This window comes from Aquarana catesbeiana, linkage group LG06 (genome assembly GCF_042186555.1).
Source record: "Aquarana catesbeiana isolate 2022-GZ linkage group LG06, ASM4218655v1, whole genome shotgun sequence".
NCBI classification, from domain to species: domain Eukaryota; kingdom Metazoa; phylum Chordata; class Amphibia; order Anura; family Ranidae; genus Aquarana; species Aquarana catesbeiana.
The window spans coordinates 32,596,320-32,614,967 of record NC_133329.1 but is presented as its reverse complement, the minus strand read 5'-3'; the positions used below and the strand labels follow the sequence as shown (position 1 = coordinate 32,614,967).

General features: G+C 43.0%; 1 protein-coding gene across 1 annotated transcript; it reads right to left on the bottom strand.

Moving 5' to 3' along the window:
• Positions 1-2,880: 2,880 nt before the first annotated feature.
• On the bottom strand, positions 2,881-16,959 carry LOC141148275 (microfibril-associated glycoprotein 4-like). Its single transcript, XM_073635551.1, has 6 exons — positions 16,830-16,959; positions 11,516-11,582; positions 7,056-7,216; positions 4,941-5,037; positions 3,809-3,991; positions 2,881-3,360 (listed from the first exon to the last, which is right to left on the bottom strand). The coding sequence occupies exons 1-6, from the start codon at positions 16,833-16,835 to the stop codon at positions 3,107-3,109; spliced, it is 768 nt and encodes a 255-aa protein (XP_073491652.1). The 5' UTR covers positions 16,836-16,959; the 3' UTR covers positions 2,881-3,106.
• Positions 16,960-18,648: the final 1,689 nt, after the last annotated feature.

Here is an 18,648-nt window from a genome sequence, read left to right as displayed (position 1 = left end):
GAGGTCCGCTAATTGCATATCCCTGCTCTACAGGTTCTCTTGTTAGTAACCATCTGATATGGGGAGATGGTGTATGCTGCCCTCTATAGGTTCTCTTGGTAATAACCTTTGGATATGAGAAAACTGTATGGCAACCTCTGCAGGTTCTCTTGTTAGTAAGCATCTAATATGGGAAGATGGTGTATGCCACCCTCTACTGACTCTCTTGTTAATAACCATCTGATATGAGGAAATGGTGTATGTTCCCTTTACAGGTTCTATTGTTAATAACCATCTGAGGAGATGGTGTATGCCGCCCTCTACTGGCTCTCTTGTTAGTAACCATCTGATATAGGGGGATAGTGTATGCCGCCCTCTACTGGCTCTCTTGTTAGTAACCATCTGATATAGGGGGATAGTGTATGCCGCCCTCTACTGGCTCTCTTGTTAGTAACCATCTGATATAGGGGGATAGTGTATGCCGCCCTCTACTGGCTCTCTTGTTAATAACAATCTGATATGAGAAAATGGTGTATACTGCCCTCTACTGGTTCCTTTGGGGTAACATGCTTTGTGAAGAATTACCTACAATGCTTACAGGGGAATATTTATAAAATAAAGCTAAATCCAGGCTATGACTTCATTCACGTGGCTGCAGACGGCTGTACACTGCCAGAACTTAGGGTATTTGTACGGCCAGAAATCACAGGCGTACTCTGCGGCCATCAGTTTATTCAAATCAGTGTCAGGTTGGCAGACGCCATTACACATTCCATGCAGTTAGGGACAGATGAGTGGCCCTGGATGCAGACTGTCTGTGTCCTGGGTCACTCATCTCCTCCTGCCATTGGTGCAATTATTTAATATTATTTGGTGGCCATGCTTGAATGAGGTAGACGGTGTGTGTGTATTAAGATTCCAAGCTCATCCCCATTTGCAGCGCTGTATTAGCACTCTTTCCAGCAGCTGGCCCAAGGCGTTTATTCATAAATGTTTTATTGTATTTATTTATTGCATATGTATGAGGACATATTCATCATCCCCTTCTCCACCCTTCTGTTCATCTACCTCATGCAGTACAAAGACCTGGCCTCCATGGGTCGGACTTGTTTTTCTGCACATCCCACAGATGCTGGATTTAACTGAGATCTGGAGAATTTGGGGGCTAAGTCAAAACCTCCAACTTGCTGTGTTCCTCAAAACATTCTTGAATTTATCAGGCCAGACCACCTTCTTCCATTGCTCTGTGGTCCAGTTCTGATGCCCATTGTAGGCACTTTTGGCTGTGGATACGGGTCAGCATGGACACCGTGACCGGTCTGCGACTACACAACCCCATACACAACAAACGCCGATCCTCTGTGTGTTCTGACACCTTTCTATCAGAACCAGCATTCACCATATCAGCAATTTGACCTACAGCAGCTCTTCTATTGAATGGGACTACACAGGCCAACCTTTGCTCCTCAAGTACCTCAGTGAGCCTTGGCCGCCCATGATCCTCAATGGGTTGACCATTTTTCTTTCCTTGGACCACTTTTGGTTGGTCCTGACCACTGCAGACTGGGAACATCCCACCAGAGCTGCAGCTTTGGAGTTGCCCTGACCCAGTCGTCTACCCATTATAACGTGCATAGCTTCCAACTGTCCCTGATTTCGAGGGACTGTCCCTGACTTGAAGCAATGTCCCTCATTCCTCCTCATTTGTCCCTCATTTTGGTCTGATCTATAGAGTTGATAATAAAATGCACTTTTTATCTATCAAAAAGTGTTTTCCAGCCCTAAACCTTTCATCTGATCTCTAAATTGCTGCATTTGTAAATTCCAAAAGCCAATATAAAGGAATAGTAATAGTAAAAAAAGCACTTGTGGGTTTAACCAATCTTGTTTTTTGTACATTTCTCCTTTAAGGGGGCGTGGCAAGGGGTGTGTCCTATGCCTGAATACTTTTTCTGATAGGTGTCCCTCATTCCCATCTTAAAAAGTTGGGAGGTACGCAATGTGGCCCTTTGTCAGAGTCCTTCAAATCCTTACACCTGCCCATTTTTTTCTGCTTTGAACATATCAACTTCAGGGACAACATGTTCACTTGCTGTGCAATATATCCCACCCACTTTCAGATGCCATTGTCATGAGATAATCAATGTTATTCACTTTACCTGTCCTCATGTTATAGAAGATAAGGGGACTGGAGGACCTCAATTACGAGGGAATGACTGCAAACATTAAACTTATTCTCCCCCTGGGTAGAAGGTTCTTCATTGATAGAGCGGTAACTTCCTTCCACAATCGGTGGTGTCAGTGGGAATTGTTGATAATTTAAAAAAAAACCTTAGATGGGCATCTTAGTGAATGTAATATGAAGGGAAATGGTATTGGCCTAAACACACACCCACACAGGATGGACTGGTGTCTTTATTCAACCTTACCAACTACGTAACTGATCGATGTATACCAACAGTACTGTGTTTCAATAAACCTCCACCTTTTGTTAACAAAAGCCCGTCTTGAGCTACAATCCAGTGACTTCTCCTAGGCTGAAATTAGACGTTATCAGTCTGCTGTGGGCAAGAGTAAGCATTTCCTCAGTCTCCTCTTCCCCAGTGATTATACTGCAACACTGTAACTTTGTAGAAAGCCGAAAGTTAAGAGACTTCAGTCCATAGCTACACAGATACCAGGATTTACATGACTGTGTCATCTCTGAGCCAGCACAATAAGTAAAATAGATGGTGACCCTGAATGATTACTGAACAAAGATGACTCCGTCCTTCTGGAGAGTCAGGGGGGGAAGTACTGTGATCTCTGTGGTGATAAATACCTGGAAGGGTTACATTGTCACACTGACTCTCATTTCAGCATGTTGGGAACGGAATCTAATGATTGGTCCAGTTTAAGTAATGGTAGCATCTGGCTCCGTGGTGGAGTTGTTTTATTGGATATTGATCAGAAGTGTAATCAATAACAGAGTCTCAGTCTGGCAGTGGTACATTGTACTTTGTATTTATTGTGATATTGACTACACCATCAATATTCTGGGACTGCTCTGAGCTACTTCCATCCCATATGCTGCACCTCCTTTGTTATTGTGTCCCATACGGGAGCCCAAACACCCCTCCTCCACCATCTAGTTGGGGACCCTCCTCATCTTCATCTGGCTGGCCCGCAGAGTCTCAGGGAAGTCCACCCAGGTAAACCAGGAAAAAGCATGCTGAAGCAATTTCATTGCTTTGTAGCGGCCATTAAGTCCAACGCCGCCGCAGCTCTGCGAATGGTACCAGAAGCCGCCGCCCCAGTAGGCCGCGCAGTTCTGGACGTCCCCATCTTGGTCATTGTCATAAGTGGAGAACATGTAACCGACGTGATCAGACAAGGCATCACCTGGGCAAAGGAAAGACACTGTCAGCTTATTTCACTGTCCCATGAGTCCTGCCCTCCAACCAAAATTCTTTATATCTGTTTGTTGCGGAAGGAGTGGGGAAGGGTTAGCTCCTCTGCCAAGTTTTGATTGTTTGAAAAAGAGAACGCCAACGTATGGTTGACAGTCCTTATGAAGTTTACTTGTCACGGTGTTTCTGCAGGAAAAGCCAACTCATTTTGGGGTTCCTAGGGGGGCCTATATCAGGGTTACAAAGCAATAACCCATCTCTATAATATTCGAGTCCTGATTTATAATGACTCTATTAAAGAAATAATTGCTGGAGTCCCGCAGTTGTAGGTTGATGCCCCCATAGCCTCAATTCAATTTTGCACTTTACTAATAAAATTACAGCTGGGGGTTCTAATGGGTTCTGTGTTTCCCAATGACACCATGACCAAGGTGGGTTACCTGCTTCACCATCAGTGAACGCTCCCAGGTACAGCCTGTATCCATCGTTCTCCGGGTTCAGGGCGTTGCGAGAAAGGCTGAAGTTGCCATACTGGGCGAAGGATGTGTTGTTAGACATGTCTTTCAGGTCCACCCTCAATTCATACTCTCTTTTCATTGTCAACAAGTAAATGTTCTGTAACCCTGAAACCAAAATATAAAGATGGCAACATGTACAGACCAGAGCCCAGAGAAAGGTACCAAAACCCTATAAAAGTGTGCAAAGTCCCAAGACCCCCCTAGTCTACAATGTATTACAGGCAAATACTTATTAATGGAAAACCTGAGCCTGGGGCAAAGCACAAAAACCCCCTTGATGAAATTCACTGTACATTAAAAGGTCTCCCCATCACATGAGAGGCCCCCTTCAAGCCAGAGGTCCACCACCCATCAGTTCAGAGCTCCCTCCTTCAAGTCAGAGGTCCCCCGTCAATTTAGAGCTCCCCCTTCAAGTCAGAGGTCCCCCTCATCAGTTCAGAGCTCCCTCCTTCAAGTTAGAGGTCCCCCATAACTTTAGAGCTCCCCCTTCAAGTCAGATCTCCCCTTCAAGTCAGAAGTCCCCCATCACTTCAGAGCCCCCCTCCAAGTAAGAGGTTCTCCCATCACTTCAGAGCCCCCCCCCCTTTAAGTCAGAGGTCTTCTCTTCAGGTCAGAGGTCTTCCCTTCGAGTCAGAGGTCCCACCATCACTTCAGAGCCCAGCCCCCTTTAAGTCAGAGGTCTTCTCTTCAAGTCAGAGGTCTTCCCTTCGAGTCAGAGGTCCCACCATCACTTCAGAGCCTCCCCTCCAAGCCAGAAATTAGTCCCGTTATGTAACTAAAGTCTTAAAGAATACCAAATCATGAGTGGAAAAAAAAAAAGAATTGTTGCTTGTACATGATTGGATGATTGAAGTTCATACTTCTTCACCTCATTAACCATGGTTTGGAAAATTTGTATTTGCAAAGTGAAAATTGACTTTGCTAGATGAGTAGCCCATACTCAACCCCTCCTGCCATCGACTGATCCCAGATTGGGAAACATGTATAGCCTTGTCCAAACAATATGTGAGGAATGACGGGAGAGATTGGACAGATATTAGAGAAAAGAGTTTACCCAACCAGTACTCCCCATCGGCGTTCCCGAATCCATTGACATAGCCCTGCCATGATTGCTGGAAGTCCATCGAGCCATCCAGACGTTTCTGGAACACCTGCCAAGGAAGACCATGTCTGTATTAGAGTGAATCTATATTATAATCAGACTCAAACCCGTCCTAACTATCCGGCTTTCTGAATTCACAAGTACTAAAGTGTTGATGTCCTTAACCTTTTGGTGACCAATTACTAGAACTTAGGTCCCATCATCCCTGAAATAGGAAGAGTCCAGGCAGAGCTGTTGATTGGCTGGAGTTGGGATAACCTCAATCTCCAATCCCCTCTAGCCAGTGGTGTCTCCAGCTTTCATATTTAGGGGGGGGGAAATGGGAGGACAGGGACAAAAGTAGGGGGGGGACTATAAAATGCATATATATATATATATAGAGAGAGAGAGAGAGAGAGAGAGAGAGAGAGAGAGATATACTGGGGCCCTTTACTACGACCCCACAACGGGCCCTTTCACATGTTCTGCAGTGAGCTCCCTTCCTACTGTATTGGGGCCCCCCAGGGTGGCAGAAAAAAAGAGATATATGTCACCAGCATATCAAGAAAATATAAGGATCCAAAGCAGTGGGAGAACTATCAGGGTTGCAAAGGTTGTCTTGCCACCAGGCCCTGGTGTTCTGCCACTGTGGGGTTCCCCAGCCTCCTCTTGCTGTCCTGCCCCTGCTATTGACTGCTCTGGTCTGGCATCTCTTGGAATTTACAGGCTGGTTCTCCTGTCCTAAGGACGGGAGAAATCAGTCTGTTTTTTCAGTAACTGAGAGTCCTGGTGGAGTCCTTCCTGCAACTCGCTCTTCTCCCTGCCAATGAGGATGCAGGGGAAGGAGCAGATCGGGTGGCTGTGGTTGTGTGAGCGCTCGCATTATGCAGAGGGAGGGGGGAGGAATCACCCGCAGGAGCTGACTGGGGACTCTTTCCCTCTTAGACATTGATTTTTTGTAAAAAAAAAAAAAAAAAAATTTTATTGGGGGGGGGGGGGGCACATGGTGAGGCACAGCATAATGTTGGGGGGGTCAGGGCCCCCTCTGCCCCCCCCCCCTAGGTACGCCATTGCCTCCAGCAGAGATCATGTGACCAGTGCCTTGGAGTTCTGACATTTTCCAAAACTGTTTTTTGCCTAAAGGGACCACCTTGGTTCAGAAATCTATCCAATGAGCCAATGCAATGGGGTGGATTTACTAAAACTGGAGAGTGCATATTCTGGTGCAGCTCTGTTTAGAAACCAATCAGCTTCCAGGTTTTTTTGTCAAAGCTTAACTGAACAAGGTGAAGGTAGAAGCTGATTGGCTACCATGCAGAGCTGCCCCAGATTTTGTACTCTCCAGTTTTAGTGAATCCACCCCATTGCATTGGCTCATTGGATAGATTCACATTGCTTTCTGAGCCAATGTGGTCCCTTTAGGCAAAAAACAGCTTTGGAAAATTTCAGAACTCCAAGGCATTTAACCCCAATGTATCAATTTGACTTGATCACTTTTTTTCCATTACATCCATTGCTCCTAAAAAAAACCCTGTCACAAACGTAAAATTTTCAGGTAGCACAGAAAAATCGAATATTTTAAGTGCATACTTGCAGTGTTTTTCCTTTTCAAAGTGATTTTTTTTAATTCTCTTGCAATGTGCCTCCAAACTTTCTATACAATTACCTAAAACAACCCCCTCTCTACTTCAATGTCAGCCCTCTCCTCTACTTGGGATGTTTAATTACTGACTGTGTTGGTCCAGCTCCTCCACCCCTCCCTTCACCTTCCTATATAACCTTTTATGTATCTGCCAGGCGAGCAGTAAAGGGAAATATTACAGACTTGAGGGATACTGTATCTCTGAGTCTTCTGGGGCTTCTGGCCTTACTCTGGGCTTTTGGACACCCACACAAGGGAGGCTCTTACAGGAAAATAACATGCCTAAAATACATACAATGCAGATATAACGGGAAGATTGTTGTTGAAATGAATGGTCTGAGGACAGGGTCTCTTTAAGGCTTATGACATCAGCACAAACACTTTGGTGAATTATGAAATTACAGTAAATTCATTTTCTCTCCGCGTGGTCCATATTTTTCTCTCACCGTCCAGATCTTCCCATCGGTGGTTATGTCACAATAGACAGGCAGGGGGCGCTGTGCTCCTTGTGGGTAAATCGTATAAACACCCTTAGCTTGCTGGCCATGATCCCAAATCTCCTGACAGTCCAGCGGGAACCAGTCCACCTCCGGTTTATGTTTAATTGCTGAGGATAGGTTGAAGAAAACATAAATCACCAATGGATTGAACCAGAATATGGATATTCTTCCTTAGATGGTTACAGTTAAGATTTATATTGGTGCCCATAATTAGCTTTATTTGCTTCCCCTGAGAATCGCCCCGCAACAGAGATGTCTCCTGAGGTCTGACGTTCGCTTCTCCGTCAACTGCCTCACCCCTTCTGTCTCCACCCCATATGAACCTTTTCCTGCCACCGGGAGCAGGCCCTTTAAGAAATCTAAATGCTGGAGGCATTTCATGGGTTTCCCTGCCATGTGGTCACTGCGATTGGTTGCCACCGGGAGCCCATACTACCAGCTCTGGATTACGTTATCAACGTGGCAGCCACTCGCAGTGACCACTTGACTGGGACCCCACACTACCAGATCTCCATCACGTGATGAACGTGGCAGCCACCCACAGTGACCACTTGACTGGGAACCCACACTACCAGATCTCCATCACGTTATGAACGTGGCAGCCACTTGCAGTGACCACAGGACTAGGAGCCCATATTACCAGCTCCCAATCACATGATCAATGTGACAGTCATTCACAGTGACCACATAACCGGGAGCCCACACTACCAGCTCCCAATCACATGATCAATGTGGCAGCCAATCGCAATGAGCTTATGACCGGGAGGCTATACTACCAACTCTCAATCACGTCTTCAACATGTCAGCCACTTGCAGTGACCACATGACCAGGAGCCCATATTATCAGCTCTTAATCATGTGATTAATGTGACAGCCACTTGCAGTGACCACATGACTGGGAGCCCATTCTACCAGCTCTTAAACATGGCAACAACATGGCAGCCACTCACAGTGACCTTGTGACCAGGAGCTCATACTACCAACTCTCAATCATGTGATAAATGTGACAGCCACTCGCTGTGACCACATGACTGGGAGCCCATACTTCCAATTCCCATTCACATGATCAATGTGGCAGCCAATCACAATGACCTCATAAACGGGAGCCCATACTACCAGCTCTTGATCATGTCAACAACATGGCAGCCATTCACAGTGACCACATGACCAGGAGCCCATTCTACCAGCACTCAATCATGTGATCAGTGTGACAGCCACTTGCATTGACCCCATGACTGGGAGTCCATACTAGTAGCTCTCGGTCACTAGTGATCAATATGGCAGCCACTCGCATTGACCACATGACCAGGAGACCACACTACCAGCTCTCATCATGTGATCAACATGGCAGCCACTTGCAGTGACCCCATGACTGGAAGCCCATACTACCAACTCTCAATTGCAAGATCAACATGGCAGCTATCCGCAGTGACCACATGACCAGAAGCCCACACTACCAGCTCTCCATCATGTGGTCAACGTGGCAGCAACTTTCCGTGACCACATGACCAGGAGCGCATACTACTCATCTCTAGATCACATGATCAACATGACAGCTATCCGCAGTGACCACATGAATGGGAGCCCATACTACCAACTCTTAATCATGTGATTAACATGGCAGCCACTTGCAGTGACCACATGACCGAGGTGCCCATACAAACAGCTCCAGTTTGTTGCCAGTTGACTGTGAGCTGGCACTGACAGTGCTCAGGGTGCTTAGTGAGCGCCATTCCAGCACACCGTGGCGATGCTGGCAGATGCATATACAGTAAAACCTTGGTTTGAGAGTAACTTGGTTTGAGAGCGTTTTGCGAGACAAGCAACATTTTTAAATAAATTTTGACTTGATATACAAGCGATGTCTTGATATAAAGTAGCCTCATGTCACAGCTGAGAATAAAAGAGAAGAGAGGCGCCTCTAAGTGTAGCAATATGGTTACATTTAATGAAGGTCCAACATTTAGCAACTCACATGGCTGATGATTAAAACAGACACATCTAAGTATGGAGGCATCCGGGGTAAAGCTGTCCACAAACCATCCCCCACACTGCCATCGATGTCATCTCTTCCATGCTGCGCTCCACGAATGGTTCAAGCCTCGCTTTCAGATCACTCTAGTGCAGGGTAGTCTTCCCGATCACGATTACAGACTGACAGCGGTGAGAGCCGGCAGTGTGGAGGACGGTCTATGTGGACAGCTTTACCCCGGATGCCTGCATACTTAGATGTGCCCAATTTAATCATCAACCATGTGAGTTGCTAAATGTTGGACCTTCATTAAATGTAACCATATTGCTACACTTAGAGGCTCCTCTCTTCTCTTTTATACTCTGCAGCTCCTGCTGAATTTTTCTTCTAATCCCCTTGTGGAGGCTTCCATTTGTAGATGGACATTTTATGGTTACACAACCTGGTCACATTTCTATAATCTTTTTATATGGACTATAAACTGAAGGACTTATGAATAAATGGTTGTGGAACAAATCACCTGAGTTTCCAATTAGTTCTTCTGGGGAAATTTGCTTTGATATACAAGTGCTTTGGATTACAAGCATGTTTCCGGAACGAATTATGCTCACAATCCAAGGTTTTACTCTATATGGCAGAGGGGTATAAGGCCCACCACCATATTGCCACATACTATATATGTGTATGGCCATCATTACAGAGTTAATCAATGACAAATTCCTTGTTTGTGATTGCCTGTTCACAATTTGCTATGTGGGCACTATAGATTTACCAAAACTGTACTATAAAGGCCGACTTAAACTTTCAGGCCGGGTTCACACCTATACGAATTGGATGTGGTTTTCCCCGCATCCGATTTGCATGGTAGGTGATTGTGACCGGTTCTCTATGGAGCCGGTTCAAATATCCCCGTTGCGGCTCCGGTGCGAATTTGCAGAGAGGTCCTGTGCTTCTTTTGGTCAGTTTCAGGTCCGAAATCAGCCCAAAAATTCGGGCTGCAATCGGACTTGAAACGTTGAACGGGGACGCACCAGACCCCTGCTGGGAGCCTCATGCGGAAATAGTGTGAACCCGGCCACAGACAGTCCACTGCACTACAGTAGATGGTAGAGCTACATCCAACCATATACAATCTAATTGTGAAACCTGTCCTGGGTTTACCAACAACTATGTAGTACAGGGGCTCCCCAACTGGATACCACTAGAATGGATTATCTTGATAGGCCCTCATATTATATAGTTTTGGTAAGTCCAAATGAGATCATCGTACAGAGAGTGTCCAATCATATTGTAATGTGTGCGGCCAGCTTGGAGGGGAATCCACAATCGGTTTGTAATAGACATGTGCAAATCGTTTAGTTCCGAATTCGTTTTTTAACGAATTTTGAAAAATTAGTTAATTCCGAAATTTCCGAATTTCCGCATTTTTCAATTTCCAAAATTACGAATTTCCAAATTTTCTAATTTCCAAATTTCGAATTTTCAAATATCCGAATTTCTGAATTTCCAAATTTCGGATTTCCAAGTTTCCGAATTTCTGAATTTTTCAATTTCCAAAATTACGAATTTCCGAACTTTCTAATTTCCGAATTTCCGAATTTCGGATTTCCGAATTTTCAAATTACCGAATTTTTGGATTTTCGGAATTCAAAAATTCGGAAATTCAAAAATTCGAAAATTCGAAAATCTGAAAAAAGAAAGAAAATCAGTAAAATTCGAAATAATAACTAACTATTACATTATAGGTATTGGAATTTCCGTTCAAATTTGGCTGTTCGTGAAGGTAACGAGTACGGATTTATCCGAAGTTACGAATTATCTGAAATAACGAATGCCGCATCTAAACAAATGGAACGTAACAATCTAAAAATAATAAATAATAATAATAAAACCTTTTTATTATTATTATTTATTAATTTGTTCCATTCCATTTGATTAGATACAGCATTCGTTATTTCGGATAATTCGTAACTTCAGATAAATTCGTACTCATTACCTTCACGAACAGCCAAATTTGAACGGAAATTCCAATACCTATAATTTAATAGTTAGTTATTATTTCAAATTTTACTGATTTTCTTTCTTTTCTTCAGATTTTCAAATTTTCCGATTTTCAAATTTTTGAATTTCCGAATTTTCGAATTCCGAAAATACGAAAATTCGGAATCCAAAAATTCGGAAATTTGAAATTCAGAAATTCGGAAATCCGAAACGCGGAAATTCAAAAATTCGTAAATTCAAAATTCGTAAATTTGAAAATCCGAATTTTCGGATTTCCGAATTCCGAATTTCTAAAAAAAGCAAAAAAACGAATGAAACGAAAACAAACAAATTTCAGTTCCATTGAAATCGGTTGTCTCAGGACTTTTTCCTATAATAAACATTTCCGCCCTTCGTATCAATCAAACCATACTGATCTTCCGGAATAATTTACCTGGTGATGAATGGGCGGGGCTTCCGCTGAGGTGGTGAAATTGCCACAAGAAGAAAAGCATCAAGATCTAGAGAGTAACAGGGATTGTTAAAGAGGACCTATTACATCTATATCAATCAATAAACGATCGATGCCATATCAATGATATAAACAACACAGATGTATAAAATTGGGCGATTGCAATTTTGCAGTTGTTTATGAAATGCATGAAAAACGCTCACGGCGTTTGTGGTGCCATTGATTGTAAATGGGACCCCAAACACGACAAAAACGGGGAAGTATTTTTCATTTGACAAACGTAGCAAAACGAACGTTTTTCAAAACAAGTGAATATCAAAGCTCAGAAATGTTAAATGCTTAGTCCAAGTAAGGATTGAGAATGTCCTCAGCCTTGGCTCCACCCCAACCGCGTCCACGTTCGCATTTTGTCCCACCCACGGGGCTTAGTCATAGAGATGGGATCATGGAACAAGAGCTCAACGGTGTTTGGAGGGGCGATTTACTTTATGGGGACAAAGCTTAAAAAGTTGCATAAGGTACTTTTCCACATTTGTCACACGCAGGGCAGCCAATTAAAATGCATCTTTTAGGATGATGATGATGAGGGGGGCGGTGCTCTGTAATTTACCAAAGGCAACTTGGCAGGGCTGACACTATAGGGGTTGATTTACTAAAGGTGAATAGGCTGTTCACTTCACAAGGGAATTATCGCCAGAGCTTAGCAAATGAGGTGAAGCTCTCTTGGCCTCCATCATCCAATCAGGTGCAAGCAAAAATGCTGTTTTTTTTTTTTTTTCCCTTGCATGTGATTGGGTGTTCTTTGCAAGGCAAAACTTCACCACAAAGCTCTGGGAAAACAGTCCCTTGCAAAGTCAACAGCCTATTAGTTTTTAACTACTTAAGGACCAGGCCTATTTTTCAAACTTGTTGTTTACAAGTTAAAATCAGTTTTTTTTTTTTTTACTAGAAAATTACTTAGAACCCCCAAACGTTATATACTTTTTTTTCTAACACCCTAGAGAATAAAATGGCGGTCATTGCAATACTTTCTGTTACACCGTATTTGCGTAGCGGTCTTATAAACGCAATTTTTTTGGAAAAAATACACTTTTTGAATTAAAAAATAAGAAAACAGTAAAGTTAGCCCACTTTTTTTTATTATTGTCAAAGATAATGTTACGCCGAGTAAATTGATACCCAACATGTCACGTTTCAAAATTGCGCCCACTCGTGGAATGGCGACAAATTTTAACCCCTTAAAAATCTCCATAGACAACGTTTAAAAATTTCTAGCGGTTACCAGTTTTAAGTTACAGAGGAGGTCTTTTGCTAGAATTATTGCTCTCGCTCTAACGATCACAGTGATACCTCACTTGTGTGATTTGAACACAGTTTACATATGCAGGCGCGACTTACATATGCGTTCTCTTCTGCGCGAGAGCATGGCGGGACGGGGCGCTTAAAATTTTTTTTTTTTCTTATTTATTTTACTTTTTATTTTTTATTTTTACACTGTGCCTTTAAAAAAAAATGGATCGCTTTTATTCCTATTACAAGGCATGTAAACATGCCTTGTAATAGAAAAAAAGCATGACAGGACCTCTTTAATGTGAGATCTGGGGGTCAAAAAGATCTCAGATCTCACATTTACACTTAAATGCAATAAAAAAAAAAAAAAATGTCTTTTCTTTTTTTTTTTCAAATAAAAAAAAAAAATGTCCCTTTAAGGCCGTTGGGTGGAAGTGATGTTTGACGTCGCTCCCGTCATCCAATGGCTTATGCCCTGTACACACGGTCAGACTTCCCGACGGAATATGTGCGATCAGATTGTGTTGTCTGAAATTCCGACCGTGTGTGGGCTCCATCGGACTTTTTCCATCAGAATTTCCGACATACAAAGTTTGAGAGCAGGCTATAAAATTTTGCGACAACAAAATCCGATTCTTTAAATTCCGATCGTGTGTACACAAATCCGACGCACAAAGTGCCACGTATGCTCAGAAAAAATAAAGGGATGAAAGCTATTGGCTACTGCCCCGTTTATAGTCCTGACGTACATGTTTTACGTCACCGCGTTCAGAACGATCAGATTTTCCGACAACTTTGTGCGACCGTGTGTATGCAAAACACGTTTGAGCCAACATCCGTCGGAAAAAATCCTAGGATTTTGTTGTCGGAATGTCCGATCAATGTCCGACCGTGTGTACAGGGCAATAGAATCGGATGGAGGTGCTTTAATTTTTTTTTTTTCTTATTTATTTTACTTTGTATTTTTTATTTTTTTACACTGTTTCTTTAAAAAAAAAAAATTGGATCACTTTTATTCCTATTACAAGGGATGTAAACATCCCTTGTAATAGAAAAAAAAGCATGACAGGACCTCTTTAATGTGAGCTATGGGGTCAAAAAGATCTCACATCTCATATTTACACTTAAATGCAATAAAAAAAAAATGCAAAAAAATAAATAAATAAATCTTTTCTTTTTTTTCAATAAAAATAAAATGTCCCTTGAAGGCTGTTGGGTGGAAGTGACGTTTGACGTCGCTCCCGTCACCCATTGGCATAGAGTCGGGTGGCGGCCATCATACCCTCACTGGACACAAGTGCCTCTGAGGGCAAAGGATCGGATCGTCTCTGCCGCGACCGACGGCTCCGGTAAGCGGCCGAGACAACTGGAACGTGGTGGGAGACCACTTTTATATTAAAGCGGACCGCCCGCTGTTTAAGAAAATACCAGGGTGATGGCAGCTTTCTGCTATCTACCATCACCCTGGTAATTAAACATCAAAGTACCGACGTATAAAGATGGCAGGCGATCTGGAAGTGGTTAGTAAATCAACTCCCATTTCCTGCAATTTCCTTCCATAGGAAGCGCCACGGTGTTAATCCGCAAATGCTGCTGATTTCTAGCTTCCAAATTTCTTTGCACATGATTGGATATTTTTTTAAAAAGTGAAGATTCACCATAAAAGTTTAATCAGTGTAATGGAAATTTGTAAGTTCTGTATATACCGGTAATTGTATTCTATTTTGTATGTATTGCACTCTCCCCTCACTGTGCACACGGCACCAATAATGTTTTCATTACATGTTTCCATTCTTTCAAGTCCTGATTAGAATTAGCCTGCCTATGTTACGCCCCTTGTTACCATAAAAGTACAATTGTAATATTAATGTGATACCTACGTAATCATGTGTATAAAAGCCTTCAATTGTGTCATAATAAAGCAGAACAGTTATTTGGAAAGATGCTGAGCGTATCTTTTGTGTCTGCTCTCTACTGCAGTAGTAGTTATTCATTTGGAACCACTAATCAATATGAGGATGGGAGTTGCCTATCTATAAAATGGCCAGGTCATCAGTGATTATTTTAAAGTTCTAATAATAAATATTATCAAGATTCAACCAACTTTTACTTTTAATTCACACATTTTTCCATTCAGATTAAACTAGAAAAATGTGTAAATCTTGGATGAAAATTATGTAAATCTTGGATAAAAATTGTGTAAATCCTGGATGAAAATTGTGTAAATCCTGGATGAAAATTGTGTAAATCTTGGATGAAAATTGTGTAAATCTTGGATGAAAATTGTGTAAATCTTGGGTAAAACATTTATAAATAGAAACCTAGGGCACCTATTAAACCAGAAAATTACATGATATTACCCAGAATGACCTCTAGGGGGCCTATTTTTAAATAATGTTTATCCAAGACTTGCGCAACTTTCACCCAGGGAGACCCATAGAGTCTGGTTATAAATGTTTTTGCCCAAGATTTACATAACTTTCACCCAGGGTGACCCATAGGGGGGGGGGGGTCTAGTTACAGTATAAATGTTTTTGCAAAAGATTTACACAACTTTCACCCAAGATGACCCCCCGGGGGGTCTCTTTATAAAATTTATAAATGGTTTTATGCAAGAATTACACAACCTTCCCCCCTGCATGACCCCTAGGGGGTATATCTGTAAGTCCCAAGATTTACATAACTTTCACCCAGGGGTCAATTTATAAATATTTTTACCCAAGACTTACATCAATTTTGCCCAATAGGAACCATAGGGGGGTCTATTTATAAATTGTTTAACCCAAAACTTTCACCCAGGATGACCCATAGTCTATTTATAAATGTTTTTGCCCAAAATGTACATAACTTTCAACCAGGGTGAAACATTGGGGATCTATTTATAAATGTTTTTGCCCAAAATTTACATAAATTTCCTCCAGAGTGACCCATAGGAAGTCTATTTAAAAATGTTTTTGCCCAACATTTACATAACATTTAAACCAGGGTGGCCCATAGGGGGTCCATTTATAAATGGTTTTACCCAAGACTTACACAGCTTTCACCCAGGACGAACCTCAGGAGGTCTCTTTATAAATGCTTTAGCCCAAGACTTACACAGTTTTCACCCAATAGGAACCATAGGGGGTCTATTTATACATTTTTTAACCCAAGACTTACAAAACTTTCACCCAGGATGATCCATAGTCTATTTATAAATGTTTTTGCCCAAAGTTTACCTAACTTTCACCCAGGGTGAAATATTGGGGATCTATTTATAAATGTTTTTGCCCAAAATTTACATAACTTTCACCCAGGGTCAAACATTTATAAATGTTTTTGCCCAAAATTTACATAAATTTTACCCAGGGTGACCCATAGGGAGTCTATTTAGAAATGTTTTTGCCCAAAATTTACATAACTTTCAACCAGGGTGGCCCATAGGGGGTCGATTTATAAATGGTTTTACCCAAGACTTAGACAACTTTCACCTAATAGGAACCATAGGGAGTCTATTTGTAAATGTTTTAACCCAATATTTACACAATGTTTACCCAGGATGACCCCCAGGGGGGTCTATTTATAAATGTTTTAAGCCAAGACTTACACAACTTTCACCCAGGATGACCCCCAGGGAATCTATTTATAAATGTTTTTGCCCAAGATTTACGCAACTTTCACCCAGGGTGACCCCTAGAGCATTTATTTATAAATGTTTTTACCCAGGACAACTTTTAATTATAGTCAGGGAGCAGAGGGGTGGGGCGAAGCTGCACTTTGTGTGTCTATGGACACACAGAGCATGGCTCAGGATCGAGCCTTCACAAGTGCCACCATAAAAAGTGGCTTGCTGGGGGGGAGGAGCCAAGAGCACTAGCAGAGGACCCCAGAAGAGGAGGGCCAAGGCTGCTCTTTGCAAAACCAGGAGCAGGTAAGTATAAAATGTTTGCTATTTTTAAAAAAGACATGTTTAAAATCACTTTAAGGTCCCAGGCGCAAATCGCGAGACGATATTGGTCTGACTTACCTTCATGCTGGTCTAGTTGTCTCTACTCCACTTATCGTCTGACCTTGAACGCCATCCCCTCTATATATATATATAGACCAAGTGGCACATTGGAGGAAGGTGGAGGAATTGGAGAAGTTTGGGGAAATCCAACTTCGGGACATGCGGTCACTCATATTTGGAAGTCTTTCAGACATCTCTTTGATACAAAACTGGTAAATTGAGAAGTTATGAAAAGGTGGATAGGGCAGTTCCTGGACTGTAGTGTCTCCGAGTAAGAAAAGAACTCTTGTCTATGTTTACAATAGGGAACTGTTAAATTACTAACATGTTTTTCATCTCAAGGTAAAGACTTTATAAAAGGAGAAGCTGTATTTTTTAATTTTTTTTTGGTTAGTGGTGGCGTGAGGAAGATTGAGCCCTCCATTTTACATACAGTATGTTTTGGAAACCGGAGAGGTCACATCTCCCTGGCATAGTTTCTGGCTCTGTTCTCACCTCCTTCAGGTTAAGTTATTATTACTTTTATCTGAGGTTATGTTAGCTCGCTACAGGTATCACAGTTGTCACACTGGCCAGCGAATTATGGGAAAAAAAAGTTGGCTAGCAAAGTTGAGGCAAAGTTGAGGCCCTTGAAGAAAGCAGAACAGTTCAGAACAGCTGACAACAGATTACCTTGTGCAGTCTCTTACCAGACCCAGGGTGGTCTCTGGACCAGTGGTGGCTGGTGCTCAAAATTTTTGGGGGGCGCAAACAAACTGAAAAATTCTGAAAAAAAAACCCCATCAATTGCAGCTTCACTGTACCATCAAATGCAGCCACTGTGCCATCAAACGCAGCCACTGTGCCCATCAATTGCCGCCACTGCGCCATCAAACACAGCCACTGTACCATCAAATGCAGCCACTGTGCCCATAAATTGCCACCACTGTACCATCAAACACAGCCACTGTACCATCAAATGCAGCCACTGTGCCCATCAATTGCCGCCACTGCGCCATCAAACACAGCCACTGTACCATCAAATGCAGCCACTGTGCCCATAAATTGCCGCCACTGTACCATCAAACACAGCCACTGTACCATCAAATGCAGCCACTGTGCTATCAAAAGCAGCCACTGTGCCCATCAAACACAGCCACTGTGCCAAATCAAATGCTCCCACTGTGCAATCAAATGCTGCCACTGTGCCCCATCAAATACAGCTACTGTGCCCATCTCATGCAGCCACTGTACCCATCTTATGCAAGCCACTGTGCCCATCTTATGCAGCCACTGTGCCCCATCAAATGCAGCCACTGTGCAGCATCGAATGTAGCCTCACTGTGCCATACCAAATGCTGCCAGTGTGCCCCCCGCCCACCGTCTGTACTTACCCTGTCTCGGTGGCAGTGGGACAGCTCCTTGATGTCTTCTCCTGTCCTCTCTTCCCATCCTCTGCTATGATTGGATGCCTGAAAGGCGTCCAATCACAGCGCCTGTCGTTTCAGCCAATCAGGTGACGGGTAACAGATCCGAGCGCCTGAATGACGCAGAGGCAGTTTAGTGTTAGGAAAGCGAATATTCATTTGCTTTTCTAACACAGCTGAGTGATCTGCGAGCGCCCAGCATGGCACTCGCAGGTCACCTTTTTTGATGCCTATTAGAGCCTATGGCCCTAATCAGGTGCTTAAAAAAAAAAACCCTGCCGCTGTAATTCAGGCGCCTGAAAAGGGGCCAGGCGCCTGAATAGGGGGTGGCAGCGGCGGCCATAGATAGATGCGTGCAATGCATGAATCTATATATTGGTGACAGAGGGCGTGGCAGGAGAGAGGGGGCGGCGCCCGTGCACCCTTATGGA

What these genes read in the sequence shown, in the direction of transcription:
- LOC141148275 (XM_073635551.1), bottom strand. An exon ending in CCGATGGGAAGATCTGGACG is followed by an intron (nt 5,038 to 7,055) that starts GTGAGAGAAAAA and finishes CTTCCTTGGCAG; the next exon opens with GTGTTCCAGAAACGTCTGGA. An exon ending in GTTCACTGATGGTGAAGCAG is followed by an intron (nt 3,361 to 3,808) that starts GTAACCCACCTT and finishes TCCTTTGCCCAG; the next exon opens with GTGATGCCTTGTCTGATCAC.